This window comes from Equus quagga, chromosome 1 (genome assembly GCF_021613505.1).
Source record: "Equus quagga isolate Etosha38 chromosome 1, UCLA_HA_Equagga_1.0, whole genome shotgun sequence".
Lineage (NCBI taxonomy): Eukaryota > Metazoa > Chordata > Mammalia > Perissodactyla > Equidae > Equus > Equus quagga.
In genome coordinates, this window is record NC_060267.1 from 15,537,880 (window position 1) to 15,557,093 (window position 19,214).

The window sequence follows — 19,214 nt, forward strand, 5'->3', positions numbered from 1 at the left end:
ATGGCTTATTTTGGGCTTTCCGAGCGCTGAGAGAGTGAGCGGGAGACTGTGTAGGGGAATTCGGAACTGGGAAAAACAGCAGTCTCCCAAGAAAAAAAAGAAAAACCGTTCTGACCCTTAGCTGGGGGTTGGCCCTGCGGACTTGTCCGCGTCCCTCCCCCTCCGGCCGCTAGGCGGCGCGCGAGGAAGCTCCGGCTAGCTGTCCCGGGACTGCGCACGCGCCCTTCTTCTCGGTTACTCTTCCCTTCATTTCCGTTGGCTTTGCGACGCCGTTTGTCCCAAGCGGCTACCCGTACGCATCCGAATCTAGCCCGGGAACTGAGTCCAAGGAGCGGGATCGGCGAGTTAGCCGACTCCGGACGTCCGCGGGACCGGCAAGATGTGCTCCCTGGGGTTGTTCCCTCCGCCGCCGCCTAGGGGTCAAGTCACCCTATACGAGCACAATAACGAGCTGGTGACAGGCAATAGCTATGAGAGTCCGCCTCCCGACTTCCGGGGCCAGGTGGCCGGGGCGAGGAGGGAGGGGACCCTATAGGCATGGGGGCGGAGTCAGGGGGAACGGGGGAACCGAGGCAGCGTGGCGGGGGCGGGGTCCCTGTCCACGGACTGGCGGACTTGAAACAGCCTGGCCCGGGCTGGAGAAGAATACAGGGACTGGAATGTTTTAGGGCTGGGATTGGAGGATGAGGGATGCTGAAGAGCTGTGGGGCGGGCCTAGAGGCAATGGAGAGAATGAGGGCGAACTTAGGAGATGGGCAGGTGCAGAAGTACTGGAAAGTTGGGGACGGTATCTGGGAGAACTGGAAAGCACAGCCTGGAGCGTTTCTTTCCGTGGTGTTGAGAAACTGACGTTTGTTGAGTGTTTGCTACGTAGGAAAGAGGTTCTGAGTCAGGTGTTCTCCACAAATGTTATAAGATTTAATAATCCTAGCAACCCTATAAAGTATTATTTTAGTTTTACAGATAAGAGAGCTAAGACCTGTTTCCTAGGCCCACAAGTGTTAAATCTGTGAAAATGGGAAACATCCCTAGAGCCTCTTACCCTTAGCCCAGCCATGGGTTGGAGATGGCAGGGAGTTCCGCACCTGGGAAGAGGCTGACTCACACCTCTCACTTCTGGGCGTAGTGGATCAATCTTCCTGTCCTAAACCTGACTAAGGATCCCCTGAAGACCCCTGGGAGGCTGGACCATGGCACAAGAACAGCCTTCATCCATCACCGGGAGCAAGTGTGGAAGAGATGCATCAACGTTTGGTGAGACATGGCAAGAGTCTCCTGGGCTATGGTCTGCAGATCCTTGAGAAATTGAGGTCACCACCCCTCTGCATGGGGCTGCCGGGCTCTCTCTAGCTCAGAGCCATACATCATTCAGCATAACAAATTTTCAAATTTGTAACTCAAGGCTTTGCAACAGTGGTTCCATTTAATCTCCAGTGACTTGCCTTGCTTTCTGGTTTGCTTATGTGAACCTGCTCCCTGCCCCGACCTCATGTCATTACCATTTTCTGAGCCTTTACCTGAAGTTGAGCAAGGTTAGGTGTAAGGTTGTAGTGAATAATCTTATATGTAGGTCATTGATTTTGCATATGTAGGACTGGAGCCATACTGCCTGGATTCAGTTTCTGTTGTGCCTCTTTTTAGCTGTGTGACCTTGGGCAAGTTACTTAATCATTTTGTCCTTCAGTTTCTTCATCTGTAAAATGGAACCTATCTTACAAGCTTGTAATGATGATTAAATGAGTTAACAGATGTAAGACACTCAGAGAACAGTGCCTGGCCCATTTTAATCCCTTCAAGGGTTAGCTATTATTATTATCATTGTCATGTGTGGGATGAATTCCTGCAAATGAAGTAGCTGGGTTCAAAGGGTGTGTTCATTTGTCATTTCGTGAGCTTTTGCCAAAGAGTCTTCTGTTGAAATTGTACATATTTACAGTCCCACCAGCAGTGTATGAGAGTGTCTGTTTCCCAACGCATGTGCTGTCAAACTTCAAGATTTGGTATTGCAGTACAGTTTAATTTGAACGTCTCTTTGTGTGAGTGAAATTGAACATCAATTCATTGTCTGAAAAGCCATTCAATCCTGGGTTCTTTCTCACTTCCTGCCTCTCTGGCTGGGCTGCTTCTTCTCCTCTTCCTGAAGTCCCTTAAATGTCGGTGTCCTGGGCTGGATTTGTGATTGACGCTCCACACCTGGGTGTTCACTTGTCTGCCAGTCACCCTCAGTTGGGTATTCCACAGGCTTCACACACTCACCGTGTTCACAGTCAATCTCCTCACTTTCCTCTCCGAACCGGCTTCTTCCTTGTGTTTCTCATCTCGGAGAGTGGCCTTACTGCTCATTCAGGAGCAAGTGGTGTGAGTGTAGGCTCTGGAGCAGGCAGACAGGTTGAATCCTGACTCTGCTACTTCCTACCTAGGCCACCTTGATAATTAACCTTTTCACACTCTGTTCACTTGTCTAAAAATGCAGATGCTAACAGTACCTATTTTGTTGGGTTGTGATAATGGCTAACTGAGATGATGCATGGGAAGCCTCTGGCCGCCCTGGCACCCTGGAAGCGGTATTAGCTGCTATAATTATGCCCTAGGTGTTCCCCTTGATATTACTCTTGCCTCACTAATGTCTAATTAGGCCTCAGATCCTGTCCATTCTGCTCCCTCAAGCTCTCAGATCTGTCTACTTTTCTCCATCTCCAGTGGTTCAGGCCACTTTGGCCTTTTTCCTAGATTCCCGAAGGAGGCTCTTAACCCACCTTCTCTCCATTCTTGTCCTCCTCTAATCTGCAGCCAGAGTGATCTTTCTAAAATGCCAGTGTGATCAGTGTATTCCTCTGCTTAAGATCCTTCCATTCACTATCTTAGGCAATTCTTGACTGCTTCACCTGCTTACAGAGTCCTGAGAGACCTCTGAGCCTTAGTTGCCTCAGTGGTAAAATGGGCAGGTTGTCCATTTTGTAAGATAATCAAATGAAAGGACAGCATATCAAGTGCATGGCCCACAGTTGCCTCTCATTAAATGTGAGTGCTCTTCTTTCTAATACATGTTTACTGGATGAATGGATGAATGCATGAATGAATGACTTGGAGACTGAGGGAGCGGAGGAGTCTGATGCACAGCTTCCTCTCCTCACCAGGCGTGATGTGGGCCTTTTTGGAGTGCTGAATGAAATTGCAAACTCGGAGGAGGAGGGTGAGTGTTTTCCCTCCAGCCTTCCCTAGTTTTGTGGTTGGCATCTCCCGTCTGCATTCCCCCTGACTCATCCCAATCCCTGATGGCCCAGGCCCTTTCCCTTTAGCCCTGTTTTTCCTGGCCCAGTTGTCTATGCTGGTGCCATCTTCTCTTCTCCCTCTGCCTACCCCACATACCCCAGAGTGGGTGTCCAGAGCACTCGTTGGGCAGAAGGACCTGGGGAGAGCTGCTCCTTCACCTCAGAGGGTGCCCAGGGAGAGCCCTGTGAATGGTTTAATTAGAGCTGCTTCCTCAACCCCACAGTGTTTGAGTGGGTGAAGACGGCGTCCAGCTGGGCCCTGGCACTCTGTCGATGGGCCTCCTCCCTCCATGGGTCCCTGTTCCCCCATCTCTCTGTAAGTTTGGCTTCCTCCCCTGGCCCTCCCCGGCTGCCACTCCCCCACCCCCATCCCCTCTCCACTTCCTATCCCTTAAAGTCAGGGTAGGGTGGGAAGACCGCAGAGGGTGGGAGTCGTCCAGCTCCCCTGTGGGAACATTAAGGGGATAAGCTCCCTTTGTCCCAGGGCGTCTTCTTTCCACTTTGTTCTTACAGCTCAGGAGCGAAGATCTGATTGCCGAATTTTCCCAAGTCACAAACTGGTGGGTGTAAAAGCTCTGGGGCTTTTGTGGGAAGGAAGCCCTGAACCTTGGAGCTTCTTTTGGGGAAAGGGAAGTCAAGACAGAGACTCCTCCCACCCCTTTCCTGACTGCTCTCCTCACCTCATTCTCACTCCTTCTACGTCCCCCCCAAAAAATAAAAGAAAAAATTAAAAACAATAATGTGAAAGGGAATCTGAGCTTCTGGGCTGGGCTCTGGGTATGTGCAGGTTCAAAGTCTTCATGCTCACTCCTGCCCCAGGTCCAGCTGCTGCTTGCGGGTCTTTGCGTGGCACCCCCACACCAACAAATTTGCGGTGGCCCTGCTAGATGACTCAATCCGTGTGTATAATGCCAACAGGTATGTGAGGGTGTGCTGGGCAGGGTCTCACTCTTCAGTCTCCCCTTCCCGCTCCAGCTGTAGTCCCAGGGGAGACCTGCAGTGCTGGGGCATGGTCCACAGGGCTCCTTCCAGAACTGGGGTCAGGGAGGCTCCACAACTGGATGTGTCCTCTTTCCAGATCTAACTTTTATCCTATCCTCCTGTCGCACAATACCCCTGGGCCCTGGATGATCAGCTTTCTTCTCTGTGGATTTCCCTTCTCGGGTCCCCTGAGCCTGAGTGCCCCTGCTTTGACTCAGCCCCCTACCCTTTCCCCCAGCACTATAGTCCCCTCCCTGAAGCACCGGCTGCAGCGAAATGTGGCGGCTCTGGCCTGGAAGCCCCTCAGTGCCTCCGTCTTAGCTGTGGCCTGCCAAAGCTGCATTCTCATCTGGACCCTGGACCCCACCTCCTTGTCTACCCGGTGAGTCCCAGCAGCCTCTGTCCTACGTTGGCCTGAGGGTTGTGGCCATGTTAGGGGTGGTGAGGAGGCCTGGAAGGAGAAGTTCTTTGTTCCCATAGCACATCCCAGGGCTGAGAGAGAAGCAGACCTAAGGTCAAGGTGGAGGTGCTGAGGATGCTCTGATCTAGAGAAAGGGACAGAACTAGGGGCTTCTGGAATTGTGGGGAGTGTGTATCTATGGATCATGGGGTGGAAAGACTGTCTCTTTCAGAAGACTGTCAGATGTTGGTTTAAAGGAAGGAAGAAGAGAGTCCACAGGGATATAGGCTGAAACCAGTGACACTGGAGAAAGAATCCCCACGAGAACTAACTAAATATAAAACCAGAAACTGGTTCTTTAAATTATGAGTAAAGAAGAAAACCTTTTGGCCAGTCTTACTAAGAAAAGAGAAAATCAAAGTACACTATTTTCACAGTGGGAATGGAGAGAGAACCACAGATATGGAAGAAAATAGAAGAATTATTAGAGAATATTATACAAGCTTAGACCAACAAATTTGAAAATCTAAAGAAAAATGTTTGATTTTCTAGCAAAGTATAAGTTACCAAAGATTGTAGAAGAAATTAGAAGGGATGAGCCCCACCACTAAAAAGATGCCAGGCTGAGGTGGTTTTCTGAGGGTTCCATCTAATTGTCAAAGGAAGGGTAATCTCTGTGTTAAACTAATCCAGATCACAGATAAATTTGGAAAGCCTCCTCATTTATTTTTTTCCTTTTAATAAACTTTATTTTGGCATAACTTTAGATTTTTAGAGAAGTTACAAAGGTAGTACAGAGAGTTTTGCTATAGTTCACCGTTTCCCCCGCTGTTAACAATTTATATTCCCATGTTACATTGTTATGAACTAAACTCCAGACTTTGTTCAGATTTCACCAGTTTTTCCACTAATGTCTCCTTTCTGTCTCAGGATCCATCCTTATTTATTTTTTTGCTGAGGAAGGTTAGCCCTGAGCTAACATCTGTGCCAATCTTCCTCTCTTTTTTTGTATGTGGGCCACCACCACAGCATGGCTGGTGAGTGGAGTAGGTCCATGCTCAGGATCCGAACCTGCAAACCCGGGCTGCTGAAGCAGAGCACATGCAACTTTAACCACTCAGCCATGGAGCCAGGCCCCATCTTGATTTATTTTTATGAATCTAATGTAATCCTAAAACCTGAAGCCTGACAATAGGTAGTATAAGAAAGAAACTATTTGAGCATAGATTTTAAAATCCTAAATAAAATTTTAGCAAATAAAGTCAAAAAGCATATTTAAAAAAAAAATCTTGGGGCCAGCCCGGTGGCACAGCAGTTAAAGTTCGCACGTTCCACTTCTCGGTGGCCCGGGGTCCGCTGGTTCAGATCCCAGGTGTGGACATGGCACTGCTTGGCAAAAGCCATGCTGTGGCAAGGATCCCATGTATAAAGTAGAGGAAGATGGGCATGGATGTTAGCTCAGGGCCTGTCTTCCTCAGCAAAAAGAGAAGGATTGGCAGTAGTTAGCTCAGGGCTAATCTTCCTCAAAAAAAAAAGAAAAAAAAAAAAACCTTGAGGCTGGCCCTGTGGCTGAATGGTTGGGTTTGCGTGCTCCGCTTTGGCAGCCCAGGGTTTCACTGGTTTGGATCCTGGGCATGAACATGGCACTGCTCATCAAGCCACACTGAGGCGGCATCCCACATAGCACAACCAGGGGGACCTACAATTAGAATATACAACTGTGTACTGGGGGCTTTGATGAGAAGAAGAAGAAGAAAAAAAGGAAGATTGGCAACACATGTTAGCTCAGGTGCCAATCTTTTTTAAAAAAAAAGAAGTAGTTACAGATTGGTGACCTAAGGCCTCTTTGGAGCTAAAAGTTATAGTTAGGTGGAAAAGGGAGAGGGCAGTGTCAATTCAGGCAGGAGCCATACCTGTCAGGCCAGGTATGTGGATCTGGAGATACCAAGCTGAGTAAGACAAAGCTCGTGCCCTTGGAGTTCCCAGCCTAGTGATGGAGGTTGGCCCACATGCAGCATCTTTATGACAGGCAGAAAACAATGAGGGATCACAGAGGAGGGAGACTAATTCTGACAAGGACAGGCAGAAAGACAGGTTTTGGAGTACAGGATGGGTTCTGGGGAGTGGCAGATAACTCTGGAAAGAGAAGAGATTGGAACCTTGAGGTAATGTCAAGGATTGTCCCGGGCCCCATGCTGGATAGTCCTGTGGGCTCTTGTCTGGGAGGAGCATGACATCACCCCGGCTCAGCATCTTCCAGCTTTCCTGGTCAGAAGTTTGTCTCCCTGAGGCCACAGTCACAGCTTACTCCTCACCCATTCTCCTCTGTGGGCCTACTGGTGGTGACGTCACCCTTCCTTCCTTATTCTATTTTTTTTCCTTTAACTTCCATCATCCTATTCGTTTTCCCCAGCCTGGATTTGAGCTCAGAGGGGCCATTGGGATTTGGAAGTTTTAGCAGGAGGCAAGAAAACAGAATCATGGGGCTTTTCTCTTGTCGTCTTCTGACTCCACATCATTTCCCCTTGGCAGACCCTCATCTGGCTGTGCCCAAGTGCTCTCCCACCCTGGGCACACACCTGTCACCAGCTTGGCCTGGGCCCCCAGTGGCGGGCGGCTGCTCTCAGCCTCCCCTGTGGATGCTGCAGTCCTGGTGAGTTGGTCCCCCCCCCCCCCCCCCCGCCCGACTTGGGGGAGGAGCACTCTTCACCTGGTGGTGGGAAACATTTTGGGAGGAGGGAAGGGATGATTGTCCTTCAGTCTTAAACTTGCCCAGGGAAGGAGCTGTGCCATCCAGACTCCTCAGATTTAAAATTCGGCCTGCTGTGTTGGTAAACATAGATCCTCCTCTTGTAAGAGTCCCCCTCCCGCTTCCTCCCCTTTCTAGAAGGGCGCCCCCTGTGAGACAACAGGGATGCCGGGTTTCCTCGGTCTCACTCTCTTGCTGTGACTCTCCTAGGTATGGGATGTCTCAACAGAGACCTGTGTGCCCCTTCCCTGGTTTCGGGGAGGTGGGGTTACCAACCTGCTCTGGTCCCCGGATGGCAGCAAAGTCCTGGCTACCACTCCTTCAGCTGTCTTTCGGTGAGTGGGAGGAGGGCAGAGGGAGGGTAAGAACGACCTAGAGAAAGGCAGGTGGCTCCGGGAACTTCAAGCAGCCAGAACCCTTGTCCCCGTTCCCATTCTTTGACCTGGCCCTGGGACTGACAGAGGCAGGTACGTCCAAGCTTTGGAACCTAGAGGTCCTAAGCTGTGACTGGCCTCTTTCTGGCACAGAGTCTGGGAGGCCCAGATGTGGACTTGTGAGAGGTGGCCTACTCTATCAGGGCGCTGTCAGGTAAGAAGGGACTGATGCACAGAAGCTGGGGAGGAGGTGGGCCCCGGGTCCCAAAGCTGTTTCCCCACCTCCTCTACTTCTTTTCCTCCTACATTCCCCTATAGACCACCCCTCCCCTCCTTTTGCTCCCTGACCCCAGACTGGCTGCTGGAGCCCAGATGGAAACCGACTGCTGTTCACTGTACTGGGGGAACCACTGATTTACTCCCTGTCATTCCCAGAACGTGGTGAGTTAGGGAAACACTTCGGAATGCAGAATATCTGGGGTAGTCAGAGGGGGCAGGAACCCTCTGGAATATGCTGCTCTGCAGGAAAAATGGAAGTGAAGCTTGGGAGACATGAGAGGCGTTGACGCCTGTAATGGAGGGGAGGCTGGGGACCAGTGAGAGGCCTGTTTCCTGTACTTGAGAGCCTCTGCCCTATCCACAGGTGAGGGAAAGGGGCGCGTTGGAGGGGCAAAGTCAGCAACAATTGTGGCAGATCTGTCTGAGACAACGATACAGACACCAGATGGAGAGAGAAGGTGAGTTCAGTGGGTGAAAGAGGGGCAGTGAAAGGAAAGTGGGAGGGACCATGCTGAGCCCTCCCAACCCACTGTTCTGACCCACAGACTTGGGGGAGAGGCTCACTCTATGGCCTGGGACCCCAGCGGGGAACGTCTGGCTGTGCTCCTGAAAGGTAAGAGGTGTGGGGGGAGGACTTGGCTCGTGGCCCCAGCCATCTTCCCACTGAGTTGTCCGTGTGCTGGCTGCAGTTCTCTGCCGCTACCTGGGATTCCGCCTCCAGTCCCTCCCTGTCCCTGGATCCCTTTCTTACAGGAAACCCACGGGTCCAGGATGGTAAACCAGTCATCCTCCTTTTTCGGACTCGGAACAGCCCTGTGTTTGAGCTACTTCCTTGGTAGGTGCTGGGCAGCCATTAGGTCTGGCCCTCCCACTCCAAACCCGCATCCCACTACACCTGCCTTCTGCCTCCAGGGGCCTGTTCACCTTTTCTTCTTCCCCTAGTGGCATTATCCAGGGGGAGCCAGGAGCCCAGGCCCAGCTCATCACTTTCCATCCTTCCTTCAACAAAGGGGCTCTGCTCAGTGTGGTGAGTAGGCCAGGCTGCTGAGGTTTTCGGGAGTGGGCTGGAGGAGCTGACAGCCGTGGCTGTGGAACAGCTCTGCCATGTGGCCTTCTTTGGGCTTAGGCTCTGATCAACTTTTCTTTCCGTCCTCTGCAGTGCTGGTCCACAGGCCGAATTGCCCACATCCCTCTGTACTTTGTCAATGCTCAGTTTCCACGTTTTAGCCCCGCGCTTGGCCGAACCCAAGAGCCCCCAGCTGGGGGCGGAGGCTCTATGCATGATCGGCCCCTCTTTACTGAGACATCCCCAATCTCTGCCCCTTGGGACCCTCTCCCAGGGCCACCGCCTACTCAGCCCCACTCTCCTCACTCCCACTTCTAATAATAAAAATGTTTTCCTGGCTTTCCACTCAATTACAAGACTGTCTTTTCCAGGGGTTGGGGTATAGTGAGGGGAAAAAAAGGCATGGGCTTTGGGTTAAGATCTTGGCTCGGTCACTTTTTAGTCCCTTCTTGTGAATTTCAAATGATTTATAAAGCAAAGCTGAGCAAAGACCTAGTCTAGGCTCTGGCATGTAATAGATGTTTCACTTTTCCCGAGTTTCAGCTGATTCCCAGAATGGGGCAAGGACTTGGTAAGTGTGAGATGGAAGAGATTTTATTGGACTAGGGGAGTTGTGGGAGGCATAGGCGCTGGTCTCTGGGCCAAGGTGGCACGGGCCATGCTCAAGGCACCCTCTCGGGTGCGGTGCCCACCAATGAAGCCGCTGGCATGGACAAAGACGCAGCCAGGAATCCCACTGACTTGGTCCAAGGCCTCATCCCGGAGACCCCGCCATGGCTCTGGCAGGGGCAGCCTACAAGTGAGCAGAAAGAGGAAGTTGGTGGGAGCAAATGGAGGTGTCAAAGAAGTGAGAGAGGAAGCAGAGAAGAGCCAAGGTTAGTGGCCTTCTGGGATAGGGCTGAAACAGGCCTGAAGGTCTGCAGAGTGGTCCCCTAGGGCCTCACCTGCTCTGGAATGAATGGGGCTCCTTGGGCACACACTGTACCCGCCACTGTCCGGCCTGGTCAGTGTAGATGACAAAGGCGATGGTCACTGGGGGTGACAGCCCAGATTCCAGGTGGTAGAGGTGCTCCTTCCAGGGGCATCCACCTTTTGCCAGTTCTACTATCTCCCCACTTGGGTCCACCTGAAAGGGAAGCGGGGCATGGCTAGGTTTCAGGTAGAAGGAGAAGCCCCTGTTGACCATCAGCCTGCCAGCAGTCACTAGTCCCTGAGCCACAGTGCCTCCTCCCGGGCCTGTACCTGGAATCGCTGGGCCAGGGCTTCTTCCACCAAGGTGTGGGCTGGCAGCCAGCTGTGCTGGTAGAAGTCTAGTCTCTGCAGAAACTCCTCTCGGACCAGATCCATTGCACGCTTGAAGCCGGCCTGGGAATCACGTGAGAATCAGAAGCATGCCGCCAGCCCTTTTGCCGTGGCTAGGCTTTGAGGAGGGCACCCATTCTCCTTTCTTCTGCCCAGGTTCTTACATGCTTCATGGTCTCTTCCCCCGGGGCCTCCTTACCTCGGTGTCTTGGTTGGGCTGGTTCCAGGTGGGGTTAAGCCGAGCAACCCGGGCACTCAGCGTGGTGGTCAGCGCGTATCGAGGCGCTCCCTCCTCCCACTGGGAGATCCCATTGTCCACTGCATCCACCTCTTCCACAAAGTTCTCATACATCTGAGGCAGCAGCAGGAGAAATGCTCAAGGGTACCTACCATCTGCATAAAGTTTTATAGGTTTCAAAGTATGTGCATACACACTCTTTCATTTAGTCTTCGCACCAGCCAGGTGGGGATCTCAACACTAACTGGCTGAGAAAAGGAATTGGGGAGGTTGGCAGCTTGCTTAAGGTCAGAGAGCTGAGTGCCGGGGGCGCTGGATTTGGGATCTCCTGATTTCGAATCCAGCCCTCACTCTACTACCGCACAAAGCCCAAGCCAAGGCCAGCATGTGTGGGGCAGGTGCTGCTGACTTCTGAACAAGGAAGGTCTCAGGTTCCATGAAGGCCTCTGTGGGCGAGGATCCCTACAGCTGAGGGCGGGTAACTCTGCAGAGGGCCGAGTAGGCTACTTGGTGACCCAGTCAAAGAGGTACAGGAGGCTCTGGCCAAGCACACGTGTCAGGTGGGAGAGGAGTGCTGGCCTAGACATCAAGAGCTGGGATGTGATCCCAGGGAAGCCCATGATGTGCCCCGTGGCAGCAGAAGTTGGTGTATCTCCTGAGCCTAAAGAAATGGTAGGACGATGCCTTGAGTTTGGGGGCAGAAGTGATATGAGGTGTCAGTGTTTAATGCAAAATTGCCCTCCGAAATAGTCCCGCATATCAACACGTCTGTGGTATGGAGAAAAAGTGCTGCTCTCAGGGAGAGCCGAAAAGGAAACTCCCCTGTGCCCAGTACGTCTTGGTCTGGACCCCAACCTGATGCTCAGTGGAAACTTGGGTCTAATTTAGTTCACTTGCTTAGAAACCCCTTGGCAGAAGGAAAAACTGACCCAGGCAGTCTAAAACCTCAATCTTCCAAAAGCTCCAATTTAACCGTTTATTTTTTCACTTTTTTGGATCATACCAATGCTGTGTCATGGGGGCAGAAGATAGGCAAGCTGAGAGAACTGAACTCAGCCAATCTGCCAAAAGCAGAGTTGACTGCATCTGAAGTCTGACGTGCTGTGAGCTTCCAGGAGGGTCAAGGAGGTGTCCTCAGAATCACTGATCTGACATGCACGCCAGGGCCACTAGCCCTGTTCCTTCCCCAGCAGCAGGAACCTGCTGAGCTGCCTGCAGGGCACGCTGGTGGAACCTGAAGATATTTTCATAATTAAACCCGTCCAGCGAGCTGCCCAACTTGTGTGCCTCCGGTGAATTATAGTGGTGCCTGAGATATGCTCTGGAGAGCCAGAACCTCTGAGCCATATGCTTCCAACATAAGCGGCCTCCTCTATTACCAAGTTGTTGAACAATCATTTTTTGTGTGTCAGGTCAAGAAAAAGACTGAGAAACACTGCTTTATGGTTTTCAAAGCCCTTCCCCATATATCACCTCACCCACTTCTCCCAACCTCCCCAGGCCAGAGGTAGGAGAGAGATTAAACCAGCCCCGTGTGAGCAGATGAGCCAGACTGAGGCAGAGGGTGGTGGGCTAGCTTAGGGCCAGGAACCCTGACCTGAGGCCTGGTCCTGAGTACCGTGTGAGTGCCACTCCCAGCTGGCCTGGTGGAGATGCATGTGTGGGGCATCTCTGTCCTTGGGTCCCCACCTTGTCATAGATGGTGCCCACCATGCTGTCCTCTTCACTAGTGCCCAGCAACTGGGCCAGCAGCTTGTGCCCGAAGTGCAGATAGATGAGGCCTGCGCTGCTCAGCTTGGTCTGCCATGGCTTCCCAGGGGACAGGGAGCTCATGGTCTCTGTGAAAGATCTGAGGAGCACAGAGAGGTGGGGCTGAGGCAGAGCGGCTTCCATCAGCCCACAGTGTGCACGCGTCTGCAGGCACAGGCGGGTGGGGAGGCGGAGGAGGACTGCAGGAGTTGGAGGGGAAAGCCCAGCTCGGGAAGCTTGGCTCTTCCTCAGGAGTTAACATGGACTGTGGGAGTCTCCATTCATGCATTCACTTGGCAGTGGTTAACTCAATGCTTACCACCAGGCTTATGTTTTAGACATTAGGGATAAAAAACTAAGGCCCTGGGGGCAGGCCCCATGGCCTAGCGGTTGAGTTTGGCACGCTTCACTTCGGTGGCCTGGGTTTGGATCCTGGGCACAGACCTCCTTGGCAGCTATGCTGTGGCAGGGACCCACATACAAAATAGAGGAAGACTGGAGCAGGTCAGAGCAAATCTTCTTCAAGCAAAAAGAGGAAGATTGGCAACAGATGTTAGCTCAGGGCCAATCTTCCTCAGCAAACACAAAAAACAAAAGCAAAACAAAAAAAGTAAGACCCTGTCCTCGCTTTCAAGTTCATCTGCTAAAAGCAGACAAATGCAGACAACCAAGTGAATGCTCTAGCTAGTTTCAAACAAGGAAAAGGGGGGAGGGGGCGAGGAAAGAGTTCAGGAGGAAAGCCTTCAGATCATTCCTGCAAGATGAATTAGTGGGCGTTCACCAGACAAAGGGTGAGGGAGAAAAGGCATTCCAGGTAGAGGGAACAACATGTACAATGGCTAAGAGACAGGTCTCTTTCTGGAACTGCAGGCAAGGCAGCTGGGTGTGAGGAGTGAGTGGCAAAAGATAAAGCTGGAAGGGTAGGCAGGGGCCAGATCATGGCAGGCCGTGTAGGCCACACTTTGGAGTTTGGACTTTATCTGTAGGTAAGGGGGAGCCACTGAGAGATTTTAAGCAGGCAAGTGCATGTCTGAAAGAGCCCTGTGCCAGCCGGCAAGGAGAATAGAGGCAAGCAGGAATCTGAATAGCAATGGGACAGAGAATAGGCAAAAGGTATGACAGTTGTTAGGGAAGTGGAAACTATAGCTGTAATGTCTAAATACCAGCCCATCACAATCACCTAGGGAGCTCATTTTTTGTTTTAATGACTTTTATTACCAAATAGTAAGTACAAAAATTATTTATGAAGTATTTATAAGGTATAAAGACGAATGACAATAACCCGCCACATAAGGTTCCAAAAGAAGCAAAGTAAATAAATTGTTGATGGAAGCACACAGACGTGTGCTAAACTATACACAAGAGCAAGGGCATGATGAACACCAAATCCAGCATATTCCTTACGTCTGGGGGAGGGAGGAGTAGGACAGGGAAGCGGCACAGGTACAGATGCAGCCGTGATGGTAATGCTCGAGTTCTGAGGCTGGAGATTGGTTCATGGGTGTTCCTTTCATGTTCTATATTCCAGCAAGGTTCAATACATTCTTTTATGTGTCAAATGTTCAATACATTCTTTCATGTGTCGAATACGGCATAATTTTTAAAAAGCATATAAAATCAATAGAAAAAGGGAGTAGTCAATAAGATCAAGTGCCACGAAGAGGTCAGTTAAGGTGAGACCCTAAGCCAGCAACCTGAGTTTGGTGTTGAGGTCACTGGTGCCCTTTCCATGAGCATTTCCAGTGGAGAGATTGGGGGAGAACCGGCTGAATGAGTGAATGAATGGAATGACTTGGAAGGGATGTGGAGCCAGGGTCGGCTCTTCTTTTGAAGAGCGGCTGACAAGTGAGAGTGAGGGTTAGGCTGTAAATACCGGGAGGGTTCCTTCCCGATGACAGCATTTATGAAAGCAATACATACGCTTAAACAAGAGAGAGAGAAAGCGAGAGAAATACTTAAAGAGACTTAAAACAAAATAAAACATTCTCATGATCCCTGAGTGGTAAGTGCTCTACACCGTGTGGTGTAGGTACAGAGGGTTTTGTTTTTTATTCATTCCTTTGTTTTTAAGACAAGAGATGCTTGAGCAGAGTTTTAAGCTGTAGGCAAGAAGTAGAAACACTGGTGGGAGAATTGTGATGCAAAGGCCCAAAGGAGAAAGTAAGAGGTTGGAAAAGGGGCAAAGAAAAGAGAACAGTGTCTCCTGAGCTGCAAGGAGGGAGCTGAGGATGCGCATGCAGGAAAAGCTCAATTTCCTTTGAAAAGAGTCAGGGTCACTCACTGAGGGAGTCTGATGACGGAGGGTCATGGTACTGGTACTGGGACAATAAGGTACCCTTGGAAAATAAAGATTTCCCGATGGAAGAGTGTAAACGAAGTAGAAGACCACACACATCTGAACTGTCACCATCCACCACAATCAGGTGGGTCCCCCAGTCTGAGATCGGGCAACAAGGGCACATGAATGGATTAATCCCAACTGGGGTACTAGGTGGGGTGACGAGGGTGCTGGGGGAGAAAACCCTGACTAAGCCAACGAAGGAGATGAGTCGGGAGAGGGCTGGGGACTGACAAGGGAGGCCTGGGCAGATGCCAGGACCCAGGGAGGTCCGAGGCCAGGTGGATGGGTCCAGAGCAGGCGGAGAGCTGGAAGGATAGAGGGCCGTAGTCCTATGGGACTCCAGCGTTTGCTTTCAAGGATGAGGCAGTCCCGCGGCTGACAGGACCACGGCAGTGCACGGCTGAAGTCAAGGAAGCTAAAAACACGCAATCTGGGAACCCACCTCTGGTGATGGTCATATCGGTGTCTCTGAGGGTCGTACTCGCCACCCACGTCTACCACGATGTCACAAGAAGCCAGTTTTTCGGGGTCCCGGGTCCGCACAATCTCTGCGTCCTGCAGGGGACACAGGAAGTGAGGGGGCTACTAGGGGTCGCACGGGAATGGGATTAATTGGGTGGCCAAGGGAGCCGGGTCTGGGAGGAGCGGTGCTCGGCCGGCCGAGCCCCCACACGGCCCCGGTCAGGGGCGTCCCCAGGGTCCGTTTCCGCGGACCGTACCCGGTACTCGGGCAGCAGGCGCAGCAACGCGCACGCCAGGGCCTCGTCGCAGTGGAAGGTGCCGTTGTGCGTCCCGATTCGGGGCGGTGCCATGAGGTGGCTGCGGGGTCGTTTCGGGGGCGAGACGGACTCCGGGCCGAGCATGCGGGGCCGGGCCTGCCGAGGAAGCGGGAGCAGCAAAGGCAGCAACCCGCGCAGGAAGCGGCTGCCCATGCAGCTTCCCCGCGGGCAGGAGAGGGTCCCGACCCGGAAGCGGAAGCGGGCGCGCAGCCCCACTTCCGCTTCTCAGCCGTTCCCACGGCAACCAGCACGCGGGAGAGTGCGGGGCCCAGAGCGGGATTTCTCCCCGGTTCCTCGCCGGCCCGAGGGGAGACTCCAGGATGAACGCTGCATCTCCCTGTTCATCAGGCTCTCGGGAGGGGCATACCCTCTCGACCACCGCAAGAAAAGACCGACACTCTGTCCAGCTGGCACATTTATTAGCGTTAAACACAAGACCCTTCACTTTCCCCCACCAGGAAGCCACGCCCACAAAGTCCCAGGCTCCTGAAGCGGGTCCCCCGTCCCACTTCGGCAACAAGTTCTCAGGCCTTGGCGGTAGCCTGAGTTGCCCCCAGGGCCGTGAGCTGCTGAATCTTCTGGCTCATCATCTCCATGACCGCTGTGGAAAAGAAGAGTCAGAGCCTGTCAGGGGCTAAAGGGGAGAACCTAGAGGTCAGGAAAAGTGATAGGGGCGTTTAAGGACAGGTAGACAACCAGCTACCGTTAACAAAACTTTTAATAGTGATCCATTGTGGGGGACACACACTAACACAAATTTAGAGTCTACGATGTATTAGTCAATATAACCACTGGGATATAAAAATGAACAAAATACAGTATTAAATGTCAGACATAACCAGAAAATTATAATGTGGGAAACATTTTTGCCTTTAGAACATGGTTCTCAATCCTGACTGTACCAGAATCACCTGGGGAGCTTTCTGAAAAACCCTAAGCCCTGGAATCCCCGTCCCCACCGCCAGGTTGATTTAGTTGGTTTGGATGGGCCCAGGCTTTCTTTTCAAACTCCTTGGGTGATTCTAACTTGCAGCAGCCGGCGCTGCAATTGCTAGTGCTTAGTTAAGGCTGTATTTCTGTCCTGTGTGTTCACTTACATATACCTTCTCCCCCATTCCATCCCTATTAAACAGGAGCTCCACACGGGCTTGGACAGGATTTCCTTACTCTAAATTTCTCAAGTACCCAATCCAAGAATCTACAAATAGTAGGTATGTAATGCACAGACTCTAGAGAATGACACATCAAGACACCAAAGACACATGGTTTTAATCCAGTAAAGGGGCATGGTTCACACTGCAATCCATGTTACCTATCATAGAAGTAGGAAGGGTCAAGCGGTGCCCCAGGCCAAGCTTACCCTGTTTCATGGCATGCTTCTCCTGCAGAGCTGGCTGAATTTTCTCCATTTGCTTGGTGAGAAAGTCTATCTTCCTCTTGAAGAAGTCCTTGGCATCCTCAGCTGTCTGCAAGATCAGAGGAGAATAAGGAGCTAAGAGAAGACCCCAATGTCACACTCTAGTCTTCCCCTAAACTTTCCCGCTCAGAGGAGTAACCGCATGCTTCCTCCCACTCACCTTCTCTACATAGTAGCCAGTTCCCACATCGATGAGCACGTGTTCCACATCATGTAGCTTCCCAGGGACATACATCTGAGAAGCAAGTATTAAGGGAAACTAGCCCAGCAGGAGTCATGAGTCCCTGTCACTAGCCTGCTTGGCCTTCTTTTCTAAAAAGCTACAAGGCACAGGGGCTGAATAATCTGAAGGCCTTAGAACTATACCTAAACACTCCAAATGGGGAGAGACAGAGAAGCTGGTTCCTTATCAAGAAAATGACATATGCTGGAACCCTCTCTTGCCCTGATCCCATCTCCCACCTCCAAGCAGTTCTTAAAATTCTTCTCATAAGCCCCTCCAAAAAGACTAGACACAATGATATTTTCCTACTGCTGTAGAGCATGAAAAGTGAGATGCCAGCCTCAGTTTCCCTCAGCACCCTCAACCATGAACTAGCTAATTCCTGATGGATTTAGTGCTATCTAGCCAACCCCTATTACACTGCCGTTTCTGTGTTTCTCTTTTAGCCTGTCAGTTCTCAGACTACAGTCTACAGCTGCCCTATTGTCATAACTTACTCAAGTAAAACACTCAGCAGGTGTATACAATCCAGGTTTCTTAGTAACAACAGGTTAGGAATAAGAGCCACAATTAAGCCAAAACTGAGGATTAATAAACAGAGCCAATCCCCTTGTTTCTATATCCTCTTATTCTTCTATTGCTTATATCTAATATTAGTGAAAGTAAACCACCAGTTTTATCCCCGTATTACATAGATCCTCAAACAGCAAGGGGAAATAACCACACCTCGGTTCTACACATTTCTTGTTCACAAGGCATTAGCTGGATGTTGGCCACACGTTAGACAAGTGTGTACGATAAGAGTGTTCTCAGAATCATGGGGGCACTCTGGATAATCAGAACTACCCCCCTCCTTTTTGGGGAGAGGGGAAGGAGAAAAGGAGAGGGCAGGGTAGCAGTTCCTGTAGAAAGGATACAGAACTCGTCAGTGGGACGAGTAATTCTTTCCCTGTAAAAGCAATTAAGACAAACATCTGGGGAAGGTTGGCAACTTCGACGTTAAGATGTTAAAAGGAGCTCCAACGTGACACAGCGCCCAGAGATAGCATGAAAAGAACGGAAACGGGCGACAGGAGCAGAGGCACGTCCTGTACGTTTCAATTCTAGGTAGGCAACATGCAAAGGGCTCATCTGGCGTATACAATACGTAATGGATAGCCTTCTGTCTCAGGTAAGGACAACTGGATTAGGAGGCGGGACGAGAGACGCAGCCGGCTCGCCACACCCCCAGGTTGCCTCCACGCGCCTACCCCATACCCTCGTTGCTCTTGTTCAGCACGTTCAGACAGTCCTTGGCTTCCACATACTTGGTCTGTACCACCTTGAGCTGGGCAATGGACGTGGACAAGAACTCCACTTCCTACAGAGGACGGGAAAGAGGGTCAGAGTGGGGGCCTGCGGGAGGGGGGCACCGCCCGGGACCGGCGGGTGCTGGGACCCAATGGGGTTTCGTTGGGGAAGGAAAGCCTCCCAAAGTGGGAAGGAATGGGGGCGAGGGAGTACGCCTGGGAAGGAGGGATGCGAGGCGGGAAAGGGGTGTCTCTGGGGCCCGTCCCCACCTGGTCCAGCTGGTTCTTGAGCATTTCTAGCTGCGGCAGGTTCAGCTCGGTGATGTTAACCGACTGCGCCATGTTGGGAAGGAGGACTAACGAAGCGGAAGCCGGCTCAGCGAGCAGCGCTCTAGCCGTTCTCTGCGCATCTCGATGGCTGCGCCGGGAGGCCTCACTGCGCCAGACATCTCTATGGTCCCCGTCCTGGAAGCGGGGTGGGGCTGAGCCTCTCAGAGACTCGCCGCGGCTTAAAGAGAGCGGTGTGTTCTCTTGGTAAAACATCCCGAACCCAGCGTAGTGAAGTTGTGGCAAACAGGAGTCCTGCCCTCCAGGAACTTAAAAATCTTAAAAGTACTCAGGCCAGAACCGCAAGTTGGCAAAGCAATGCGTGCTACTCCACGTGGGTGGTATAAACCCAGTGACTGACAGATAAGGGACAAGCCTGTGAAGTGCTGGGTCAGGCGGAGTAGCATCGTGACAGTGGTGCTGTGGAC

At 51.6% G+C, this 19,214-nt stretch overlaps 3 protein-coding genes across 4 annotated transcripts; 1 reads left to right on the forward strand and 2 right to left on the reverse strand.

Moving 5' to 3' along the window:
* Positions 1-300: 300 nt before the first annotated feature.
* On the forward strand, positions 301-9,471 carry AAAS (aladin WD repeat nucleoporin). 2 transcript variants are annotated; one of them, XM_046666871.1, is made up of 16 exons: positions 301-502; positions 1,127-1,254; positions 3,138-3,193; positions 3,497-3,588; positions 3,786-3,832; positions 4,092-4,190; positions 4,492-4,635; positions 7,186-7,306; positions 7,613-7,737; positions 7,930-7,990; positions 8,130-8,217; positions 8,420-8,513; positions 8,601-8,668; positions 8,809-8,890; positions 8,998-9,082; positions 9,215-9,471. In XM_046666871.1, the coding sequence occupies exons 1-16, from the start codon at positions 380-382 to the stop codon at positions 9,437-9,439; spliced, it is 1,638 nt and encodes a 545-aa protein (XP_046522827.1). In that variant the 5' UTR covers positions 301-379; the 3' UTR covers positions 9,440-9,471. The 2 variants fall into 2 exon arrangements, with proteins under 2 accessions (XP_046522827.1, XP_046522836.1); XM_046666880.1 differs by lacking the exon at positions 301-502 and adding an exon at positions 581-759.
* A 222-nt stretch (positions 9,472-9,693) lies between these two features.
* Positions 9,694-15,814, reverse strand: MYG1 (MYG1 exonuclease). Its single transcript, XM_046666893.1, has 7 exons — positions 15,471-15,814; positions 15,194-15,306; positions 12,351-12,510; positions 10,623-10,775; positions 10,364-10,486; positions 10,066-10,247; positions 9,694-9,914 (listed from the first exon to the last, which is right to left on the reverse strand). Exons 1-7 carry the CDS (start codon positions 15,681-15,683, stop codon positions 9,716-9,718), a joined length of 1,143 nt encoding a protein of 380 aa, XP_046522849.1. The 5' UTR covers positions 15,684-15,814; the 3' UTR covers positions 9,694-9,715.
* A 118-nt stretch (positions 15,815-15,932) lies between these two features.
* PFDN5 (prefoldin subunit 5) lies at positions 15,933-18,872 on the reverse strand. Its single transcript, XM_046666908.1, has 6 exons — positions 18,730-18,872; positions 18,428-18,530; positions 18,088-18,119; positions 17,108-17,182; positions 16,891-16,996; positions 15,933-16,131 (listed from the first exon to the last, which is right to left on the reverse strand). The coding sequence occupies exons 1-6, from the start codon at positions 18,799-18,801 to the stop codon at positions 16,055-16,057; spliced, it is 465 nt and encodes a 154-aa protein (XP_046522864.1). The 5' UTR covers positions 18,802-18,872; the 3' UTR covers positions 15,933-16,054.
* Between the last annotated feature and the right edge of the window lie 342 nt (positions 18,873-19,214).